Raw genomic sequence first — 23,464 nt, forward strand, 5'->3', positions numbered from 1 at the left:
GAGCCATTTTGATCTTACATCTTGCCATCTGACCACCAAGAGGTGACATTCTGAATGTACTCTCACGACTTTTATCATCTGGATGCCCCTTGAATGCAATTTCTTAAATGTGTTCTTGTTGGTGTATTGAGGTAAGACTAAGGGAAAAAAGCTTTAGGGTGAGCACATCTATTGGACAGTAACCTCCCATAAATAAACACTTTCATCATTTGTTTCCCTCTTCTATTCACAATCACTGGCAGATGACGACATGTACACTGTAAAATCTTAACGTGATGGATGCCAGCCCATTCAAATTTCTGAAAGGCAATGAATACTTACTTCAGGAGAGAATAAAGACAGTTAATATCAAGATGAGTGATATTCACTGAGGCTACGCCAAGGTTTACCGATGTCCTTGGATGTATTTCCACTCCTCTCATGAGTACAATCCGAACAAACTAATCTACACTGCAACAAGTAACATGATGGGACTCCCCCCCCCACCATCCCCATCTTATGCCTTGCTAGTAAGTTTCATAGTCTACAAACCTAAACAGGTACCTTTTAGAGAACTCTAGGCCCTTCAGGACCCTTACTTTGACCTCCCACGGTGATCGTTCACCTGCGGACGACCGGCCTTTGACACGTCTATCCGTAGACTGAGGCGTGTAGACCTTGTGTGACCGGTAACTGTGGGAGGTCAGTGCTTACAAGGTTTTCCACTTTACTCTAGACATGGTAGACCCAGGTGTGCAACAGTAATGAGGATTAGAAGTGAATACACAATCGTATTTGCATACTTAACCACTTCAGACAAAACTGTGACCTGGTTGACGAAATGGAATGAATGGACGACATGATCCAAGCTTTACTATATAGCTGTACAGGCTGCATGATCAGAGCTCTGGTTACTGCAAATCATGAGAGACGTGTAATGCAGAAATGCAGACTACATCAACACTGCCATCCATGTGTATGACCAACAGATCTATGCATGTCTGTTTACTTTCTGTAAATTTCAGAAAAATTCCAAAAGAGACTATTTGCAAGTTCTTTTTTTTTTTAAATGAAACAATTATTTCTAGTTTCAAATTAACACATGGTCCACATGCAATAGGCTTAAAATATTACATGCGAGTATTCTACCTAAACAGCTGGAACAAATTAATTACTAGATGACCAGTAAGACGACACTTAATATATTTGAATCTACTACCCCATGTCCCCTATCTTCGCCATTCAGTCCTGTCTCCCGCTGCACCGACACCCCAAAGAAAAGTGACCTGGCAACCCGGTTCCCTTGATCAGTCCCCTGATTACATGCTGTGTCCCCGGATTAAAATTGACCTCGGAATTGTCGTTGAATTTCATACACTGTCCCCTGATTGCTTACAAGTGCCCTGGAACTATCCCCAGAACATCTTAACATTTCACCTTTAATCAGGCTTTTCCTCTCTACAGAAGGCTTAAAAACAAAGTGGTGCATAAAGTTCACTCACAATAAAAGGCATCACATGCATGGTTTTAAATATTCGATTTACTGATGTAAAATACCATTTTGTTTAAAACCTTCAACTTTTTTGGCCTTGGACCTTCCTTTTACACATAATACTTATTTCTGAAGGAGGTCAATACACAAACTTGAATCTTTGAAAATCATGTCTTGAAAGGACTTTGAGGGACATCTCAATGTTTGGTAGTGTTGTATAGCAGGTTTTGCCAAACACTAAAATTTTCCTTCAAAATTTCATGTTTCCCTTTAAATGTAACCAAAAGGTATTAAGGGAGCATGATTTCAAAAGGGGATTTCCTGAAAAAATATGATCACCTTATTAGCAGACCTCCATATCTATTCAAATTCCCACCCCATACCCTCTTGCCCCAACACAGGTTAATATGGAAAAAGTAACAAAATGGATGAATGCATGGAAAACAAGTACCTTCCTTGTCCTCGGGTTCTTTTTTACCAAACGTTTCATAAAACTTCTTTTCACGAGAAACTTCACCTGCAAGAGATAAGAATGAGATGTGTAACTTCAATATAGATACAGTTGTTTTATCATGGGCCTCGAAATTCTGGCCGTTAGCAGAACTGGCTACTATCAGGCCTCTAAATTCTGGCTATTTACTGGCTAAATTCCTGTATATAGTTAGCAGAGAAAAAAAAAGTCCTATCCCATTAGTAGACATAAAGGGCATAAACACATATAGTCGGCTAACAGTAATATAATGTCAAATAATCCCATGATTTTGGTATCTAATGAATTGCTTTTTATCAGCAAATATTATTAAGCGGCTCCCATCAGTCTGAACAGTAGACAGATGTGTGCTGTAATTCATGTCAATGCCAATAAGGACTTGAACTGATTGTTTTCAAGTATTTGTATTTTTTAGCAAGTGGCTTAAAATATTTGTCAACTTCTAGGCCTGTATCTTAATTCCAATAGTCAAACAGAATTTAAAGCAAGTCCCAAGGTGGGTTGTAACTTTTGTATTACACTGACATGCTTTTTCTTGTTCTCTGTTTGTCATAAATGTAAACGTTTGTTCACCAACTGTAAATCATCTACAGTAAGAGGGGGTTCCAACAACTCCACTGGCTGGCACACACCAGTCATTTTGACATGTCTACTCATACCTTATCCGCAGACATATTCCTTTCAATATTTATGGCAGAAATATATATACACTGGATGTATGTATATACTGATCTTCTGGTGCCAATCCCACTATGTGTTCAAATTATGCAAATGAACATCTTAGGCAGTGGGTATGTGTTCATTATATATGTCAAGGGTGAGCGCAATCACCTATAAACAATATTAGAGCTAAATTTCATTAAAAAAAAACCACAAAGCATTTATTGCACCAATTTGATGAGAAATGCAAAAATTTTAGCCAAAGCATATCAAGGGAGACACCATCCCAACCATCGTTATTGATCTACATATGACATGTGATAGAGATAAATTACATGAACAAACTTTCACAAATAGCTCAAGAAAAATCTGATTTCTACTTTGGAGATATCAGAGATTTAATGTTCCTTAAATCGCAAAGCTGAAGACTTGATCAAGTCTAAACATGACATCATCGAGCCACATGTGATTCATTTTTGGTTTCCCGAAAAAGGGAAAAAATATGGAGTCACTCTTACCAACCTTGCAAAAATGTGAGGGGGACTGCAGATAGCAAAGTCAGCAATGACTATAACATGGTTAGCAAAGTCATCAACTACTATTACAGTTAGATTCATCCAACACTGCAACAAGTGATTAATCAGGTCACAAATCCCAACTCTATGCATTCTAGGCTCTTCAATACCGCCCTCATTACCTTTCGAGAAACATTTCATAGTGTAGTTTTATGTTCTTCTATATGGAATACAAAGTTTATTTACAGTAATGAACATGATGGGTTTCGAAAATGCTGAATCTAACATATTGAAGCTCTTAATATGACCTAATGATGACATAAGTATCAGTGTTAGCACTGTAAATATTTTACAGTTGAAATATTAAAATAATAGAACTCCTTTTTATACGCCTCAAAGTTTTCCCATTGGTGTGCAAACTGGATAAATTAAATACATTTCATCTATCTATAGCTTCCAACTTTGTAATCTTTCCATTTCTCTATCCCACCTAACCTCTTTAACAACATTGACTCCATTTTCCACAAGTCAAGAAAGAACAGGCTAGGACACATGGCACCTCTGTGAATTATCAAACCACATATGGTGAGCAGTATTTCACATTTTATGAGTGTCTATTTTATGGCCAAACGTTGACAAGGAATGGTTGGTTGTCTCCTAACAAGGGAGGAGGAATCTTTTCTCTGCTTTGTATTTAGAGTGTGGAAGCTGGATGCATGTACAAGGTTTTCCAATGTATAGGAACACTGGTAAAATTTGAGTGAAAATCTGTCAGAAACCATTGACAAGACCTAAAGAATACAAAAAGATTGCATGCTACATACATGAACTCCTTAGGAATGTAATGAAGTATGAAGGAATTTGGAATAAATTCATGATGAAACACAAGAAACAAATACTGGCCTACAAAATTGCTTTTAAATAAGAAGGCAAAGTTTAGACTTAGCCTGAACTTTTTGTTTGACTAATTGTTTATTAGGTGTGAGACCAAAGCACAAAGTAATGATAGCATGGAAACACTGGGATCAATAATTCACTGAATCAGATGGTATTAACAGAAGAGAAATTTTGTAGAATCATTTTAGTTAAGTGAGCGGTCAGCAAAGAACAGCAAGCAAATAAACTTAAGGGAAGCTAAGTGTCAGTCAACTTCAGATGCTTCTTGGAAAACTTCTAATTTGGTCTTGATAAAATTTACTTCAACTTTTCAACAGTACTTTCAAATACACTGCTCCTAGCTTGCAAAAAATGTGCATGCATCCATCTTATACTCACAATGAAAACTTTCATATGTTGTTATCAAAATGAAAGCTACTTGGGTGTTTTTATTTTGAATATTGACCACCATATCAGATCCTTTAAGAATGGTACAGTCTGTGTTGCTAACTAAGCAATGTAAAACAAAGCCCTGTTGATTTACATGTTTAATGCACGGTTCCCCCCAGCGACAAATTAGATCTAAGGATTCCATTACTTGATTACTCGCATGTTACATGCCATTAGAACATGATTACATCATCAATGGGCTGAATTCAAAGCTTTTGGAGTGCCAGTACAAAAAAGACGATTTTCCAATTGCAAAGTATGGTGAATTAACTATCAAGACAATTGCAGTTCACAAAACAGGTCAGCAAGTGCATCATTGGGGGGGGGGGGGGGGTATAACCAGAAATTATACAAATAGCCTACTTTACAGACAGTATAGTGTGCTCGATATTTTGAATATCGACCACCATATCAGATCCTTTAAGAATGGTACAGTCTGTGTTGCTAACTAAGCAATGTAAAACAAAGCCCTGTTGATTTACATGTTTAATGCACGGTTCCCCCCAGCGACAAATTAGATCTAAGGATTCCATTACTTGATTACTCGCATGTTACATGCCATTAGAACATGATTACATCATCAATGGGCTGAATTCAAAGCTTTTGGAGTGCCAGTACAAAAAAGACGATTTTCCAATTGCAAAGTATGGTGAATTAACTATCAAGACAATTGCAGTTCACAAAACAGGTCAGCAAGTGCATCATTGGGGGGGGGGGGGTATAACCAGAAATTATACAAATAGCCTACTTTACAGACAGTATAGTGTGCTCGATCACGGGTTTTGTGTGTGCTAGTAATGTAGGATTATCCGCTTTGATTCTCCTCTTTAAATGATGTGAGATCCATCCAATCCTTCAATGTGCTTCAGGGGACTTTTCTGAATGACAAATGCTCTTGATCAACCTCTTCAGTCTTTAAGTTTTTAACATAGTAACATATTTTCTCCTGACCATGCTTGACCTTAATTTTCACTTTACAAGAGTTCTGTCAATAAATTCTTCTGTCAATATGCATTACTGGAAGGTACCCCTGAACCCTCAAAATCCCTTTTGTTACACTACTGGTGAAGTTACCCCATAATCTGTTGTTGCTACTAGGTAAATCCTAGCATTCTCACTCTTCTCCCCCCCCCCCCCCCCCTCTTTCCCTCCCTCTCTGGCCCCAATCCACTGTTAACAGTTACAACCTACAGTATACTGCTTTTCTTTCCCTGAAGTAGTAAGTCTTCCATCATGTTCTACATTCATACAATATACGGGCAATTAATATCAATGGTGTGATTTATGATTCTGCGAAGCTTCCACGCTCCTAATGATGAAGTATGGTAGATCAATCAAAATTCAGCCATTGTTACAAACACTTCAAAATAATAAACACAACCTAGTGTGGCAAAGCACTGTACAGACTAGGTCACACCCTTTCACTATTTGGTTCTACATCAGGTATTTTCCGCAGTGTCAGTTTCATCGTCGTTGAAGGTTTTGAGTTTCTGTACATGCTAGGAAAACAACAAAACAGTCACCCAATAGTCAAAACCCTCTTTTTTTGCTATTTCTTAATCCCAGAGCTTTTAAATTTCATTATAACTGAGTGAGTTAATTATCTAATTCGACCCACCTCCATTGGTGAACTTAGACAAATTTGATGGCCAAAAACCTTTTGAAAAGAACTTTTTGAAGCTCAGTTGAGGAACAATCATTGCAGAGTTAAATTTAGCCATAAAACAAATGATGACCTTTTTAGCAATTCAATCCACTGGTGCAGAGATGAAAACAGCTGTTTGCTTATAATGGGACACCACCCATCCTGCCTTATATATGTGGGTCAACAGTCAGTTCTTTGCTAGATAATTCAGTCCTGATTTCGTACAGAATCTAGACACTACAATTATCCCTTATTGAAAGGATATTAAAGGGTTACTTTAAGGCTACTTAACGGCTATAAACAGGAGGTGAAAAGATGAGTGTCACAAACATTTACAAAGAGGTCAAAATGATTGGCATGATTTTGGGCAAAACAAGTTTTCAGTGTTTTCAAGTTTGGTGACATTTTGTGGAGCATAGTGAGAGATATGATATTGGCAGTTTAGCAGATATTACATGCATGGAATTCTTTTGCTTTTACAATGAATCCACAGGAGTTACACCCATAGAGCCCTTAAAGCTGGCCCTGTTTACATAAGACCTCGAGCACAGGCCATTTGATCCCCTCTGTGTATTTGTAATGTAAATGCAGATAATACCCAGCGATTTGTACTCCCACGAAAGACAAGGATTGTGGTAGGATCAAACCCCCAGTTCGTTGTTAATTTGTTTTTATTGTGAACGCTGCTCTGTGGTTTGGCCCAGGATGACCTATGACCTTTTAACTCTGTTGTTTTTTTAATATGCGCATAATTTGACACAATAGTAGTATAGGTATTAGTAACATCACTGCACATGGTGTCACACCTTTCCTTCTATAGCGAAAGAAATCTCAACTCCCTTGTTCAGTGATCGTGAGCGTTGGTTCTGATACCGAGCACCGGGTTCTAATGTGCATTTGCTGGGGATCAAATGTGTGGGGGATCAAACTCAATTTAATGCTGAACTCAAGAGCACAGGGTCTTAAGCGAACTGTAATTTACACGCAGCTAAACTGTTGGGTACATCGACAGAGGAGCAGACGTTCAGAACGCATTAAATACTTGAAAGATCCAGAAACTAATAACACAAAATTTTGTATTATTAGTAAAGATTTTGGAAGAGACATTTGTCATCGTTTCATCCCAGACTGACCACTGCCTTGGATTCCATTTCACAATTTCCCAGAGAAACGAAGTAATTTATCTGACAAAATATTAGTCATTTTCTTCTATGTTACTTGCCATATGTAAATTAAAGGCATTATAGGCAATTATTAAACCATGTAGTAGCCAACCTCCCAAAGAAACCTATTATTATCATAAACACACACCTGAGGAAAAGTGTATTTACAGCTTTCAGTCAATTTGCACTAGTATTAAAAGTCTTTAAACCATTGAGTGGTTGTTTTCACGCTTTGCTGTCTGTTAGTGGCAGGCTGAAAATGATAACCCTTACTTTAACCTAAGTAGCTGAGGATCCTAAGTTCTGAATATTTATAAACTAGCTTTACTACATATCTCTCCGGTCATGACATCTTTTAATGACAAAATGAGTAGAATGATGATTCTAACCCATGCATGGTGACAGAGAAAACTTAAACGGTGAAGAAGAGTGCCTCTAAAGAAGGGGTAGACTTCTATGAAGACAAAAAACATTCAGAGAGAGAGTAACTAGATTTACTTCATTGTTTTGATGCAAAGACCCCCCCTCCCTTCTAGTCTGTTTTTAAATTAACTATCAATTGTACCATAGTATAACAGAATTACTTAACACAGCTTTACACATTGAATGTGGCAAGTTTAAAACTTGGTTTGGATGCTAAACTTTCACGACAACTGTTGCAGAGATATTTTTTGTCTCCCATGAAGGTGCCTCGTTGTCATTCACCAAATATATCCACGAAGCAAGGATCATGCTGAGAAGCATACACACGAAAATATGAAGCCTCAAACACATTCTTTAAATTTCAATCACAGCAATTTTGCAAAATATATGAAACAGTGAAGAAAAGGCAAATTTGAGATATTTTTGTTGCATTCTTCAAATTTCTTGAACGACAGTAATTTGTTTGTTTTTATACAATTTCCTACTTTCCCACAAAACAGATCTGTGCAGTTGAAATGGAACGAAAGCCTTTATACTGTATGCTAGGCTATATGAGCTAACTTCAAGTGTCACAATGCCTGTTACCATGGGCACCAGTTGAATGCTGTATGGTCATTGGCAAGAGTATATATTTCATCTCTCATTCAAATGGGTTGAAAATTTGATAATTAAGCTAGTCCACCAGCTAGAAGATAACCAGCAGCGGCTGCATAGCAACAGAATATTTCCAAGATAATATGGCATATATTGTGGCATTTCATTAACATAAATTCAAAACATGTAAATGTTGTCCATGGGCCATATATCTAAACATTATAGACTCTTTGATTGTTCAAAGTAGCAAAATTTTGGCAACGAAACCTCCCCAAGGACAAATATTCTGTCCTGAGATGCTGAGTTAGCTATGCTGTATTGAATATTCATCAAATTATCTGTACTTTTTACCATACATAAAAACAAGAAACCAGACTACAACCAGGCTTCAACCTCCTCTTTCTGAACCCCTCCCTTGCCTTCCTTGCACCCCCTCCTCCATTCTTGATGTAAATTACTCATCCTAGTTCAAACCAGATCTCTTTTCGGAATGATACATAAACCCTTCAAGTACAATATCTGTTTCCTGCACACATAAATCTTACCTGTCAGGTAAGCTACCAGGACAAGCTTTTAGTCTGCTTCGATGTCAAACATTTAAAAGAGAATTTATGACTGAATCATGTCACCAACAAAAACATTGTAATACCTACTACCCTCTTATCTCTTATCTCTGTTTGTTCTTATCAGGGATCCAATGCAAGTCTGAGTAAACTGATATTATGTTTATGCACCCTCTATGTACCATCACTCAGCCATGCTTGTTATATCTTATCATTCTATTGCTGGTTATGAAGTACTTAAAGGTCATCAATGTTGCTCCCCAAACATGCTAGAAAGTTAGAAAATGGTCACCCATGCTCAAAATTCAACTAACAAGCATTTTACTGCCACTGGTAAACTAGTAGTTGTTCATACTGTGACATTTATATGTATATATATTGATACCCATGACATTTAAGCCATGGTACAAGATTTTCATGAAACTAAGATCTACAAAGTAGACATCTGCGTGATAGAGGATGTCAGCAGTGGGTGACCTGCAGGTGGATAACCCTGCAAATGGGTGACCCTGCAGGTGGGTGACCCTGCAGGTGGGGGACCTGCAGGTGGGTCAGTGGCGAAGTGGTAAAATGTTATAAATTTATGTTAACGTTGCATTTAAAATGCACCTCATGAATTGCACTCTCGGAATAAAAGTCTTCCCCCCAGAAAGCCTACTAACAGATCCTGGGAAAACCGGCTGTTTGGCTTCTGCCGCCACACATCTTTGGAACAAATTACCTGAATCCATCAAACTCTCCCTAATTGTGTCCTTCAAAGCAACTCTGAAGACTCATCTGTCTCTAGAACTCAATGACTCCTAATTGCCCTTTACCTTTCATTATCTTATTCTTTGTCTGTTACTCTTTCACTGTGCCGTGAGTGTCTTTTCTGACGGATATCGGTGCATGACAAAATGCTTATTATTATTATTATTATTATATTTCAAAAACAAATGGATGTTACAAATCATCTAGGTGCGATGAAGTCAAAGGACCATAATTTTGGTTGAGTTTATTAACATGTATGAAACAATGGATTAAAATTAACATCAATAAACCTTCACCTAGTACCCCACTTGATCATGAAATTTAGCCTCTTAGGAGCATTCCAGAGGTTTTATAAGAATTTTACAGCTGAATATCTTGGAATAGCTTTATAGAAATGCCACCAGTACTCATATCTTTACTTATTTTGTAATTTTAATTGGACTATGAGATATCAAGACTAGTACTGCCATCAAATTCTGCCTTGAAAAAAATTATTTTTAAAGTGCTTTATAATACTTCAAGCGATCAAATAATTGGATCGGTGTATTGCGACAAAGAGCGAAAATAGCACTTCAATTTAGTCCAATTTTTTTCATTAGTATTTTCCTGTCACCTGGAAGCTATTTCCCTCCAACCTTGTCAATCACCGACAAGTATGGTGTCAAAGGTCAGCAGGAGTTGGTTCCTCTCACTGAGCGTTACAAGCAAGATGCAGTTCCTTGACTATTACTGACAGCCACTTGACCAAAATCCTCATGCAAAGATCATGAATTATTCATGAATTGCCTAGATGTTAGACTAAAGAGCTTTTTTTCCATTTTCACAATGTACAGCGGAGAGAGTGTTAACAGCAATAAGCAAATATACCAGAAATTAATTTAAGCTTGCATGTAGGATGTGATTTGCTTGCTTACAGCATACAGTATTATAATGTCTGGATTATATTCTGTTTAAATTTTGATGCAGGTAGTATGTGGAGGATTCCGGCACTGTCTGGCACAGTGAATAAAATTTCAAACAAACTTTTGGTGCATCCAGCCTAAAGTATGTTCTAGTTAATGCATTATTAGTCTGAGCCAACATGATGCATAGAGAAACCACTGCATGGCTAGCCTAGTCCAAACTTCTGTGGCAGGGTATCATGAGAAAACTGATCAAAGCAATTTTGGAATATCACAAATGCCCGTAGGCCATTTTTCCATTATGGATCAGACCTTAATGCTCTGTGTTTTGCATTCAATTGAGCCCCCCACACATTAACATTAAACCCCACGCTCTGTGTCAGACCCCACGCTCTGTGTCAGACCCCACGCTCCACAGGGATCAAGTTGACATTTCGTTACTAGAAGAAAAGGTGCAAAACCCATAACCTGTGTGGTGTGCAGTACTGCTACTCATGCCTCTCACTATTGTGTCAAATAACCAGTGCAACGATCTACGATGGAAGTTAAAGGTCATCTATGATCCTGGATATTCTGCGTTTTACGAATATAACATCGAGAGCAGTCTCTGAATCTCTCTCCATCTTAGCCTATCATGAGGGTTAAAATCAAGGGGTCTGATTTGAGTTCACATTACAAACTTAACATTCAGCATGGGGTTCGACACCATGCTTGTGGCCTAATGTAGAGATGGCCATGCATATATGCGCTCTAAGAGCAGTTGTGTAAAGAAAGAATCTACTACTACAATGAACCATAAATCATATTATCAAATGTTCGTTGAATCATCTTACACAATCAATGGGTAAATCCATTATGGGTCATGCAACCGAGTTTATTGGACATTGCCAATCACTCAATTAGTTGTTGGCCTTAATGAAACACTCATTATCTTTATGTAATTTTAAACAAATGGTAGTCATATTCATAGTCACCTGTATTTGGCACAGGTGGTGTTCTTTTAAGTAATTTGTGTAATAAGCTGTGATAACTTACTTATTCTAAGATTGGGAACAAGTGTGAAGACAATGTCTTGCATGGTTCTGTCAAAGCTGTAGGAAAGAGAAAAATGAAACAACAAAGGGAATAAATAAAAATAAACAGCTTGTAATAATATGCAGTTATCTACTCTTACGTTTTGCTTTCTAATGTCTGATAATTGGTAATCGCATGATTTAGCAGTAGAGCATTCTTTCCTTACCCCACCCGATCCCCTGCTCCCCAGATACCATCATTTATCCCTCAAAATTATTTCAAAACCCAGTAACCCCCTCCTCTACTCATATCCCTCATTCATTCCTCTCCCCAATCATGTCCCTCCCGGTTATTTCCCCCCCCCCAATAGTCACTTACCTTCCTAGCTACACTTCCCTTCTATCAGTCATTCACCCTCACCTCACCCCCTTCCCCTTAATTATGATTCTCCCCCTCCCTCCCTACCCTGCACAATTAAATCAGAGTACAAGCATAATACCCAAATTTCTCCTCCTACAGTAGATTGATATACTCACCCAACATATTGCAAGGGATGGCTTTGATGGATGAGGATTCCGCATGTTGGACAGGTATGCTTCTCCTCCAAGTGCTTGACCAAGCAGCTTTTGCAAACTGAAAAAATAAAATGTATTTTGTTTATACTGCAATTGATGTATTCGGAAGTTAATACTTTGTAGCCATAATGCTATCCCCATGCACCCTTTTGTGTATAATCAATAATCACTTCCATATTTTTTCTTCTCAATACAGAATCATGTTCTTCTCTTCCTGAACTGCTTCATGACAACAACGGTGGAAGAAAAACTGCAACATGTTCACACCTAAACAATGTAATATATTCTCACACCAATCGAATGGATGTGTATCGACAGAGATCAGTAACACGGTAGAACGAAGGTGCTAAGGTAAGCCAGGAACAAAGTAAATCTGCAACACGCCTCCAGATTAAAGACGCTCTTCTTCGACAGCTTATACCCTTCAAATATTAATAAACTATTACATGAAATCAGTAAATGGAGATGAAAGAGGATAATACTTTGCAGAGTAAACACCATCAGGCATGCACTATACAATCGGACTGTTACCAAATTTGGTGCAAAAACATAGCATTATATATATAATACATTGAATCTTGTCATAATCTAGTGTTGATATACTCAAACTACAAGGGAAAGATAAAAATGTCATTATTAAGCGTAAGCATAAATTTCAAAGATGGCTAAATGATAAAAAAGAGAAAGAAACAAAAGCATTACATTAAATTGTTGGGGAAAACGTATCTTGTGATTCTATGCCAATGAAATGGTTAAATTACTTTGATAAGTAAGAGCAACCAAATGGCTTTAACTACAGAATCTAGCTCTTTCTAGTATTTAGTTGTTAGGAATCTGAAAAGCATGTGCCAATATAGCACGTGGTGTGGTAGAAAAGATGAGAAATTGTGACCGAACTCAAACTGCAAATCTAAGTCAGTTTTGTATCGATGTTAAAGGTCTGCTGTATAGACCCCAACTATAACACGCTATCATGGCAAAGTCGATTTACGACCGTGGCAGGTCGATTACGTAATCATAAACTTTCCTAGCTATAGCTTGCTATAATTGGAGCCAATAAAGCAGATCTTTAAGCGACCAAAAGACACAGACCAGTCCGTACTTAATAATCAACACAACACAGACTGCCACTGCACCAGAGAGCATATTCCCTGTTAATTCAATCCAATTTCAACCCTTACTGATTGTCCTTTTTATGGCCTGCTAACAGTATAGTAGTAGCTCAGAGAGCCTGTGAGTAGCTCTGTGTTCATAAAACAGAGTACACCACTCAGAATCCAAACGGCGATATTAAATATGTTAATCCAGATGACATTTGCTTTTAAGCTGGTATCTAAGGACTAAAATTGGTTGATGTCAAAATAAATTGACATATTGATTCCCCCAAAAATTAATCTGATACCATACGGATGGCCTGCCATAATGTAATCCATACTGCAAAATATATCCCACAACCCTGTAAATCTTACCCAGAGGCTAATACTAAACAGCTGATCTTACCAGTTAATACTATGGGGATCTTCCCTATATTGATTCAGTGACTCATACAACTCTTAATACTGTCCTTGGTGAGCTAAGGTTAGCTGTGAAGCTTCTGTAAGTGCAGGGAAAAATGTCTCCAGCAAGGTTAAAGGGGAACTGTTATCTCTGGTGTACTGGGGGAGGGAAAAAACACAAAACAGTTTAATCAATAGTCAGCTAGTTATGGTATAAGCCTACAAATGACAACAAATTTTAATACTGTCACACCATTGCATTATGTAGATAATACTGTATATAGGCTAGTCTTAGGACTACCGTAAGTTATGTGTTTCTCTTTCTTTTCTTTTTGCTCCTCTTTTTGCAGTTTTTGCTCTCTTTGTTTGCTCTTTGTTGTACTCAATTGTTTTTTCCTTTTTTATTTCTTTTTTTTGGTGCTCATTCTATTATTTTTTGGTAGTACTCAGCCATGTTTTTAACACATTCCAATGAAACATGGTACATGTCTTCAAAAGAATTCTTTTCACATAAATTGGTCAATATAGTAATACCAAAACAGGTATCAAGTATAACACAAAATAAGACTGCGATCGATCAAACACAGATACCTTTATTTTTAATATTTATGACATGTATTAAAGAAAATTAGAATTTATTGAAAACTTTAGGCTTTTTAGTTTACTATTTAATTTGTGTAGAGGTTTGGGACACACACTGTTAACCTACACAATTAGCAGCTACATTCTCAACCTAAATTGCCTAATAATTATACACAAATTCTGGGCAAATGATGAAATTGTGGAATAACATGGCCACCTCCACTCCAAAGGGTTTTACTGTACAGTACCCTCATATGACCTTGGATAATAAAAAAACCCAAACCATGCAACTAAAGAAACCTGACCTAAAAATAACTTACTTTGTTTGACACCCAAAACCATGCCGGCAAATTAATTACTATATGTAGTATATGATAATAACAATTCTGATAGTAGTTCCACCACAAATCTCCTTCTTGTGGTCTCTGATAATTTGAATGCATGACCTATTGTGGTTAAATTTAGATACAATTCTTCTTGATTGTGACTAGAATTTAACTAAACAATTCAATCTCAGTTATTTGCAAATAGACTTATCACATGGAAGTAGGATAAACAGGGTAGCATAATTATACAGTACCAGCAAATGAAGCTATTTAGAGCACAGCATTGCATACAGGGTTGCAGAAGCCAGGGTTTTACTTCCATGGTTGGTTTTTATGGAGATACAAACTCAACCAGTTATTTATTATCAACCTATCTTACAGAGATAAAGGTCATGACAAATTCCCCAAACAGCAATGAAATATCTTCTACTTGTTTGCCATTTGGGAGATGCCGCAGATTGAATTTTACTAAAAACACAAGGATGTCTTCAGCCTTAGACTTGTCTAAGTCTGAAGACTTGATCAAGTCTAAGGCTGAAGACTTGATCAAGTCTAAGACTGAAGACTCGTTCAAGTCTAAGGCTGAAGACTTGATCAGGTCTACGTCTGAAGGCTTGATCAAGTCTCAGTCTGAAGACTTGATCAAGTCTATGGCTGAAGACTTGATCAAGTCTGAGGCTGAAGAGCTGATCAAGTCTGAGACTGAAGAGCTGATCAAGTCTGAGGCTGTAGGCTTGATCAAGTCTAAGGCTGTAGACTTGATAGGCTGAAGACTTGATCAAGTCTTCAGCCTTAGACTTGATCAAGTCTGAGGCTGTAGACTTGATCAAGTCTAAGGCTGAAGACTTGATCAAGTCTGAGGCTGAAGAGTTGATCAAGTCTGAGGCTGTAGACTTAATCAAGTCTAAGGCTGTAGACTTGATCAAGTCTAAGGCTGTAGACTTGATCAAGTCTAAGGCTTAAGGCTTTAGACTTGATCAAGTCTAAGGCTGTAGACTTGATCAAGTCTAAGGCTGAAAACTTGATCAAGTCTAAGGCTGAAGACTTGTTCAAGTCTAAGGCTGAAGACTTGTTCAAGTCTAAGGCTGAAGACTTGACCAAGTCTAAGGCTGAAGACTTGATCAAGTCTATGGCTGAAGACTTGTTCAAGTCTAAGGCTGAAGACGTCCAAGTATAATGACTTCCTTGAGCCACATGTGCTTCGTTATACTTTGTTTTTGTTTTGTTTATTACAATGTCTACATTCTCATCATGGAGATGCGTTTTGAAAATGCTGAATCTAACATATTGGCGCTCTTAACATGTGATGATGGCAGTGTTAACGTTTTACCAAAGAAATATAAAAATTAAAACATAGAGAAAGTAAAGGAATTCAGATTCCTAACAGCACTAAGACATCACAAATTTACAATACCGGACAGAGCAGGACACACCCCAGACATAAGCTAAAGATGATGGTTGGATTTGTGTCTTATAAATTAAATTGTTCTAAAAGGACATTGCATTGTAAACATCCTGTCTCTGGGCAAAGACAGTACATTCCATCACGATAATAATGACAGTAGGTGATTTAGTTTTTGTTTTCAAAAGTTTCTCTGCCTATTCCAGAATTGGCCTCCACCCAGATTTTTGTTTGAAATTAACACTATTCTGGGCCTAAATTTGGAATATGGGATTCACAAGACACAGTGCATGACATCCAGGGACAATTCCTGGGAGACCTTAAACCTAGGGACGATCCATGAAAAGGACTGTCCCAGGAAATCGGGGACGTTTGATCACCTTGAGCTTTAGACCTACAGGTTACTACACAGACCAGTATCAGGCTGTACAACTGATACGTTCCAACAGTGAAAAAGTTTAATTTGTCACTCTTGAAAAATTCTAGTTAAGCCAGTGTTTTTTTTTCTTTAAGACATACTCATGACTATATTGCAATATGACTACATCAACACGAGAGTCATCTAAACATTATTAGAAAGGACAGAGTCCTGTACACACCCAATCTCTCCCCCGCCCCCCCTTCACCCCATCGGCCACCTTCACACTCAAAATTCTTCCCAGTACCCTATTTCAAAGTTTGTTTCCTTCACCTACTGTATATATACTGGAGCTACTGATTTTCTGACATCTCTCGATATCTTGATAAATCTTCATAAAACCAGGTCGTTCCTACAGTAGGTGTTTGTTGGCAAATATTTACTCAAGCTTTTACGTGAATAGAGGCAGTGCACCTTCATCATCATCATACATATCTCATTGTGCTGCATAAGCAGGAGCAGCAGCAACGGCACTTTTATTCTTCTTTAAAGTTCTGGGGTATACCAACGAAGTGAACACGATCGATCGATGCCAGAATAACGGAGATATGACAGCGGAATAATACAATATTAATATAAGAAATATAATATGATAATAATTTATAAATTAATTGAGTCTGAATTAACTATCGGTACTGTCTGGTATGTAGTCTTCATGATCACCATGACGATGACCAATGATGCATGATCATCTAACTGGGAATAAATTCTTTTTCACATGAAAACACACTGTTTCTTCCTGTATGCTAGGAGTAGCCTTATGCAATCACTGTATGTACAGTATGTACACATATATGTACAAAAGATTCCATGATGCTATTATAGGTTTAATTAAGCAGTGGGAGAGCTTAACAGGGAGCTGCTTCTTGGTACATCAAGCAGAAATATCAGTGAGCATGCATTATGTATAGAAATGAAATACAAACAACATGACTGTAAAGAAAACCTTGATGGATTTCTTCATCCATGGACAAAAATTGAAAGTTACAGTAGGACTGCAGTGTTTCCCTATCCTTTTATTTATTTATTTTTTGAACAAAATTTATGCAACAGAGTCTAAGTTTTTCAGAGGTAGGGAAGCATGTTTTGATGTTAACGTTATTGACGGACAACACAGTTTGTAATCAACAATCTGAGCATGAGAACACCAGACATGATATAATAACAAACTCAAGCCTGAATCTATAATCTGCTCTTAATTAAATTCAAAACCATGATTCAGACATTCTCTCAAGTCACCAGTTTCATCCTCCTCGTAATCTTTAGTTAAACATGTGAATATCTGGTTCCAAACTGTTACGTCAAAATGATATAATTAGCTAACTTTAATTAGTAACAGGTACTTTCCAATTTCCTTAAAATTGCACCTATATATCGTATTTTGTATGTGTACAGACTAAGCATATTCTTACTATAAATTCCTAGTCCTACCATAGCCTTTAATTATCACCATGCAACACTGCTTTCCTAGATGCATACCAGTAGTAGATGCATGACATGTCATAATCCATCCATATGCCACACAATAGTAGTAGTAGTCACAGGGAACAAGTTACTTTACCTCCAAGACTGCCTCTGCATCAGTGCAATTGTTACCCGCTGTCACCAGGGACTTACTTGCTCTTCGCAAAGTTTCTGTCAAATGTTGGGATCTATTCTCCCCGTATATGGAGTCAGTCATTTTTAGCATGCATGACTTAACAATTAAGTATCGCTTGTCCTTGAGTCGGTCTATCAATTAGTGATTACGGTTTGTGGACTTGATCTAGGAGAGAGGATCAGCTGGAAGTGTATAAGGGGATCGTCATGTGGATTTACAAGTTTCAATACTATCTGTACACATTCTGTGCATATGTCTGTGCTTAAAGGGGGGGGGGTAGATATATATTGAACAAAAAAATATATATATATACTTTGAAAAGTACAAAGAAATATTTTGGTTTGAACAGGTTGTTATCGATCCATATACATATCTGCATGTATATACATATATATACACACATCCATCCAATGCTGTGGGCCTTAATTGATTATCCACTAGCAATCAATATGGCATTGTTTGCTGTGCTTAATTTGAATAACTAACTGAAGAAGATGCCCAGGTGAGGTAGAAATATGTAATTCACTTTTTGTAAAGTTAATCTGCACTGCCTGTCCTTTTGTAAGAATTTCCTTTTGTATATATACATATTCACATATATCGATGAATGCGTGAATTCTCTCTCCATATATGTAATTATATAGTGCAAAGTTTTAAGGCTTTTTTGTGGTTGTCTCTCGGACAACCAGGCCTTACCAATTCAGTTGCGCGAAGAAATGTAGCAATATCACAATTGATATGTACACTGTAGGAGTGACAATAAGGTGTAAGTGAATAGAACAGCAGGTTATGGGGTGATACCTATTTATAATTTTTCATCTATTTGGGGGTAGTTAGTTAAAATGCGATCTAAATTTGTGGACGACCAGCTCCAAAGCTGATTCTGGTTGGCCAAATGGAAAAATCTGGTCGTCTCGCACAACAGGACGACCTATTAAAAATTTGCCCTGATATATCAAATATATGCACTAAAATGGTCACCAGATTTCACAAACTTAAAAGAGTTTTCAACCTTTTGTAACAGTTTTGGATGGAGTACCTCTTTATGGACTTAACACAGTTGAATAAAGCAGATTTCAAAAGAAATTAAAGTGCGTGCAATCACTGTCTTCACTTTGTTGCTACAAATTGCACAAAGTACAACCCACTTCAAAACAACTCAGTGTCACACAACAAAAGACTTTGACTGTTCAGCTGATGGCTTTGGGATTATATTGTTGTCACCTACTTCACTTCACTGTACACAGAAACAAAATAATCCACAACACCAACTGCATTTGTAAGCCTGCCATTCAAGTCAATAATTCACGGTTGGCTAAACCTCAAAATGAAGTTAAAGTAAGTGCATGAAGCTCAGACAAGTCTTGAATAATCTTTCCGACAAGTCTTGAATAATTAAACTGTATCTATGGTTGTATCATTTGACTTGAGTGAAACATACCCCAATGGTAAAGTTTACTTTTGGGGAACAGCCCAGCCTCCGGGGATGTTTTTTCCCCCATCTTATTGATAAATTGCTCTAGGGAAGGGTGGTTAACTGGGGCATGGGCTGGGGCAGCCAGTAAGGCCAACTTCCTTTTCTCCGAGCTGGTTCTTTCTTTTTTTTTTAAGTTTTATTTCTTTTTCTTTTTAATGCTGAATAATTTGCTTGTCTACTGTGCTCCATTTTCTAGTTTTCCTGTGTTTTTTATTTATCTTTATTTCTGTCTTTTTTTTCTGTCTTTTATTTCTGCCTTCCTGCAGGAGGTATGCCCTGCAGAACTTGATCCCCAGCTTGTCCCCTTGTCGCATCCATACAGTAGTATCAATCTGTTTATTGGTTTGAAATATATTCAAGTATCTGTAGCTCATGTAATAAATCAACTGTATCTATAGTCTTGTAAAATGATTTTGTGTAATTTAAAAGTTTTGTAAAAGTTGTCATCAGCTAATCTATCTAATTTGTTCCCTTCGTAAGTACATGCGCGCAGCTAATCTCTCTAATCTGTTCCCTTTGTAAGTACATGGGCGCAGCTAATCTATCTAATCTGTTCCCTTCGTAAGTACATGGGTGCAGCTAATCTATCTAATCTGTTCCCTTCGTAAGTACATGGGTGCAGCTAATCTATCTAATTTGTTTCCTTCCTAAGTACATGGGCGCATCGCCTTCAGCTGACGATGTAGCTGTTAATCGTATGCAGTAAAGTCGGCTGCACACTTCGGAAACACGCTAGTTCTAAAATCAGCTGCAGAACACTAAAGCAGGGTATAATTTACCCGGTACTGCATTGCAAAATGCTACAGTTTTTAAAATGGCAAAATTGCTATAAAAATGCAAAGATTAGGATGCATCTAGCAGTTCTTGTACAGAGGAACCATATTAATTTATTAGAGAAAAACTGAGAGCACTTAAAACAGCTATGCAAAATTTGGCTACAAAAGTATTCCCTGATTAGTTGACAAACCATCTTGTTCAGGCTTGTACCTTTCATTTGTATAACAACAACATACACTGCATGGTCAAAGCCAGAAGTGGTCAAACTGTATGGATGAGGTGGGATATGAGGCTACTGAAGTCACCCAGTGCAACTAACCAAAGAAAACAACATATTTGATACCATTCCTATAATAATGACATTTCCAATTTTCTATAACTGATTCTGCTGTCTCAATTGGACTATAAACAGTAGACATTCCTGGACTTTAGTGCAAATATTCCTGCTCTGAATTACCTCCATGAACCATATCTACAGGACACTACCATCTGTAGTTGAAATGAACACCTGCAGTGTTGATCCTGGGATCTTGTTTGGACATTTACAAGGGACAAGCCTACCTTGTCTTCTTACATCCTTGGCACTGTCGCTCTGTAGTGTCTACTAGAGAAAACTGGTAACCTTTAAACACATGTTCACCATCTAAAACTGGTCAATGACAAATTGCCTCATTCTAACACCAACAGTGCCAGGGTGATTTTCCTGCAGTTCCCCTGAGGATTGACTCTCCAAATGGAGATTTGCCAAAAAGTAAAAGATTCAGGCTGCTGAAATATACACCATAAACCATTTCAGATTTGGAATAATACTACACCGCACTACGTAATAATTACACTACTGTACTTACATGTGTGTAAACATTCTGTAATTGTGGTAGCATCTATCAAGTAACCTTTACAGAGCTTGCATGATATATGATCGTTGACATCAACCAATTTGACCCTTCGGTCAATCTGCAGAGAGATAAAGAAAGAGAAACCCCATATTAAGTTATAAACAATTAAATTGCCTACATGCATGAAGCTACTGTACATGATAGTATGTATGTGAAACCTACACAAATCCAAGGGCATTGTCAAACCTTGCCATTTAAGATGTCAACACAACAATGAAATATGGTTCCCTTCCCTCATCCCACCTCACCTCACCAACCCTCCCCCATCCCCCCCCCCCACCTTCTCCCTTCTTCAATCTCATTTGTCAGGGTTGTTTGCATTCATTACAAGGATTCACAATAAAAATCATTTTAGTACATTTAAATAAAGATGACTGCATGATTGGCAGATGGTGAACCATAGATGCACCTGTTCAAACACGTAAGTTGACAGACTAACAGAAAGGTACTGTAGCTTAAAGTTCTAAAAAGTTTACTACGGTGAAGGCAACAATTACAAAGTGAGAAGGACCTTCAAGAAGTAGTGATCCACCTGCTGATTTGGGGGTATACTCCCTAACCATGTGACAATAATATTTAAATGAGTGACTCAAAAAATACCAATTATTCCATCGTAGTAAGTTCACGTTAAGTAGCAAGGAACATGCCAAGAACCAAAAAGTAAATTTAATTGGACAAAAAAAAAATGAAAACCTTGGCAAAACTAAAGGACACTAAAAAGGCAGCCCTATGATGTTTTTGGGAAAACTTGTTCTGCAGATCAAAGATGCATAGTATAATTAAAGCTCACACCAAAACCATTCAGGAATTTGGTTAAGTATATATGGGCCTTCACATTGGTAGGCTATATGCAAATTATGGGAAGCCTTGATCATCTGAATATGGATGAATGACAAAATTTGCCACTGCCTTAGCCTAACCCACTCCATACCCCAAGCTTTAATTGATCTCTTTCTGAGAAGAATATTGAGGCATTACATGAATGATTTAGATTGATATCTCCGCTTTGCATGTTTACGATCAATATCTTATTTGGCTGTAAGTATGTACAGTATACATGTGTGTTTATATTCGAGGTGCCACCCCTCTCTACCTACATTCACATCCACAGTCTACAGAGGCTTGAAGTACTGCTGGAACATTCCAAAGTACAGAAAACAGATCTCTGAAAATACACATCAATCAAGAATTCAAGATTCAGTATCACTTGGGAAGGAGAGCAACCTAAAAATCCTCTTTATCTTGAAATTACATAAAAAAAAACGGTTGTATGAAGCAGGAGTCCTTCTCAGAGGTTTAAAAATATATCAGAGTGATCCTCTGAGAATAAAGCATTGAAATGCTAGACTAATGTAGTGTGCACTTTTCTAGTTCCCCCCCCCCCCCTATGATCCATTACAATCAACTTGGCTTCGATTTGTTTCATTCCACGGAGACTGAGAGAGCTGGAGAGAGAGAGTGTGAGAGGTAGAAAACTGTTGCACCATATATCTTGTGAATTCTTCCAACATATACAGTCAGTGCAAGCTTTTACCTAAGCTGTTACTGCCAGATATTTGCTCATCCCCCCGGACGGATGGATGAACAGAGGGATGAGAGAGAATCAATAAACGTAGGGGACCCGAGCGGAGTAATTCATCCCACTGATTGCTTTAATTTGATTTGTAAACCCCTGACTCTCGTGGCAGTGTCAGGGCTAATGTTTCCACACAAAAGCAGCCACAGTATAAAGAACATGACTAAAATTAATTCACCATGCATGCAGCAGTGATCAAGATGATGTTGTAAGGTTTTTATGTATCCGCAGAAAATATGGATGGCAAAGGCCCACGGGGGGTTAAATGGAGGCACCGTTACGGTGTGCGATTGGGTACAAACTGAAGCTAATCACAGTTTGCTGTCAGTGATATATGCTAATGTCAAATCGCAAACTGTTGTACGTGAGAAATCCCTCCAGCTGGTTTCCCAGCTCAAAGAGTCCATGAATTTTGTTTGGCAGTAAAAGTGGTAGAGTATGCAATGACACTTGAGGTGTGTGTGTGTGTGTTAGTTTTACGTCTACATATATGTTTGGAGACGTAAGGTCTAATTGCATGGAACAAACCAAGTTAAGGAAAACCAAGTGTATTCCTAAAACTGTTATTTAGTAGGGTAAAATTCACCTCAGACTACTGCAGCTATAGTCTGTGTGATTATTGTAAATGAGATACGTATTAGTAACTGAGCTCCCTCTCCCCCCCTCCCTCTCCCCCTCCCTCTCCCCCTCTCTCTCTCCTACAGCTTTCTGTCATCAAGCAATACATTACTACCAGCAATACAATTCTCTCTTCAGTCATTTTCTCCATATATACAGTATACAATGATGCTTTCTCCATATACAATAATGTTATGTATTTTTA

At 37.7% G+C, this 23,464-nt stretch overlaps 1 protein-coding gene across 1 annotated transcript in view; it reads right to left on the reverse strand.

Moving 5' to 3' along the window:
• The window catches only part of LOC139967628 (polycomb group RING finger protein 3-like), a gene marked incomplete at its 5' end in the record, with an annotated part of 56,081 nt that overhangs the window by 15,250 nt on the left and 17,367 nt on the right, over positions 1-23,464 (reverse strand). The window contains 4 exons of the mRNA XM_071971597.1: positions 1,923-1,988; positions 11,538-11,593; positions 12,053-12,149; positions 21,018-21,123. Coding sequence (XP_071827698.1) covers positions 1,923-1,988; positions 11,538-11,593; positions 12,053-12,149; positions 21,018-21,123 — 325 coding nt within the window. The remainder of the gene's footprint in view (positions 1-1,922; positions 1,989-11,537; positions 11,594-12,052; positions 12,150-21,017; positions 21,124-23,464) is intronic.

This window comes from Apostichopus japonicus, chromosome 5 (genome assembly GCF_037975245.1).
Source record: "Apostichopus japonicus isolate 1M-3 chromosome 5, ASM3797524v1, whole genome shotgun sequence".
NCBI classification, from domain to species: domain Eukaryota; kingdom Metazoa; phylum Echinodermata; class Holothuroidea; order Aspidochirotida; family Stichopodidae; genus Apostichopus; species Apostichopus japonicus.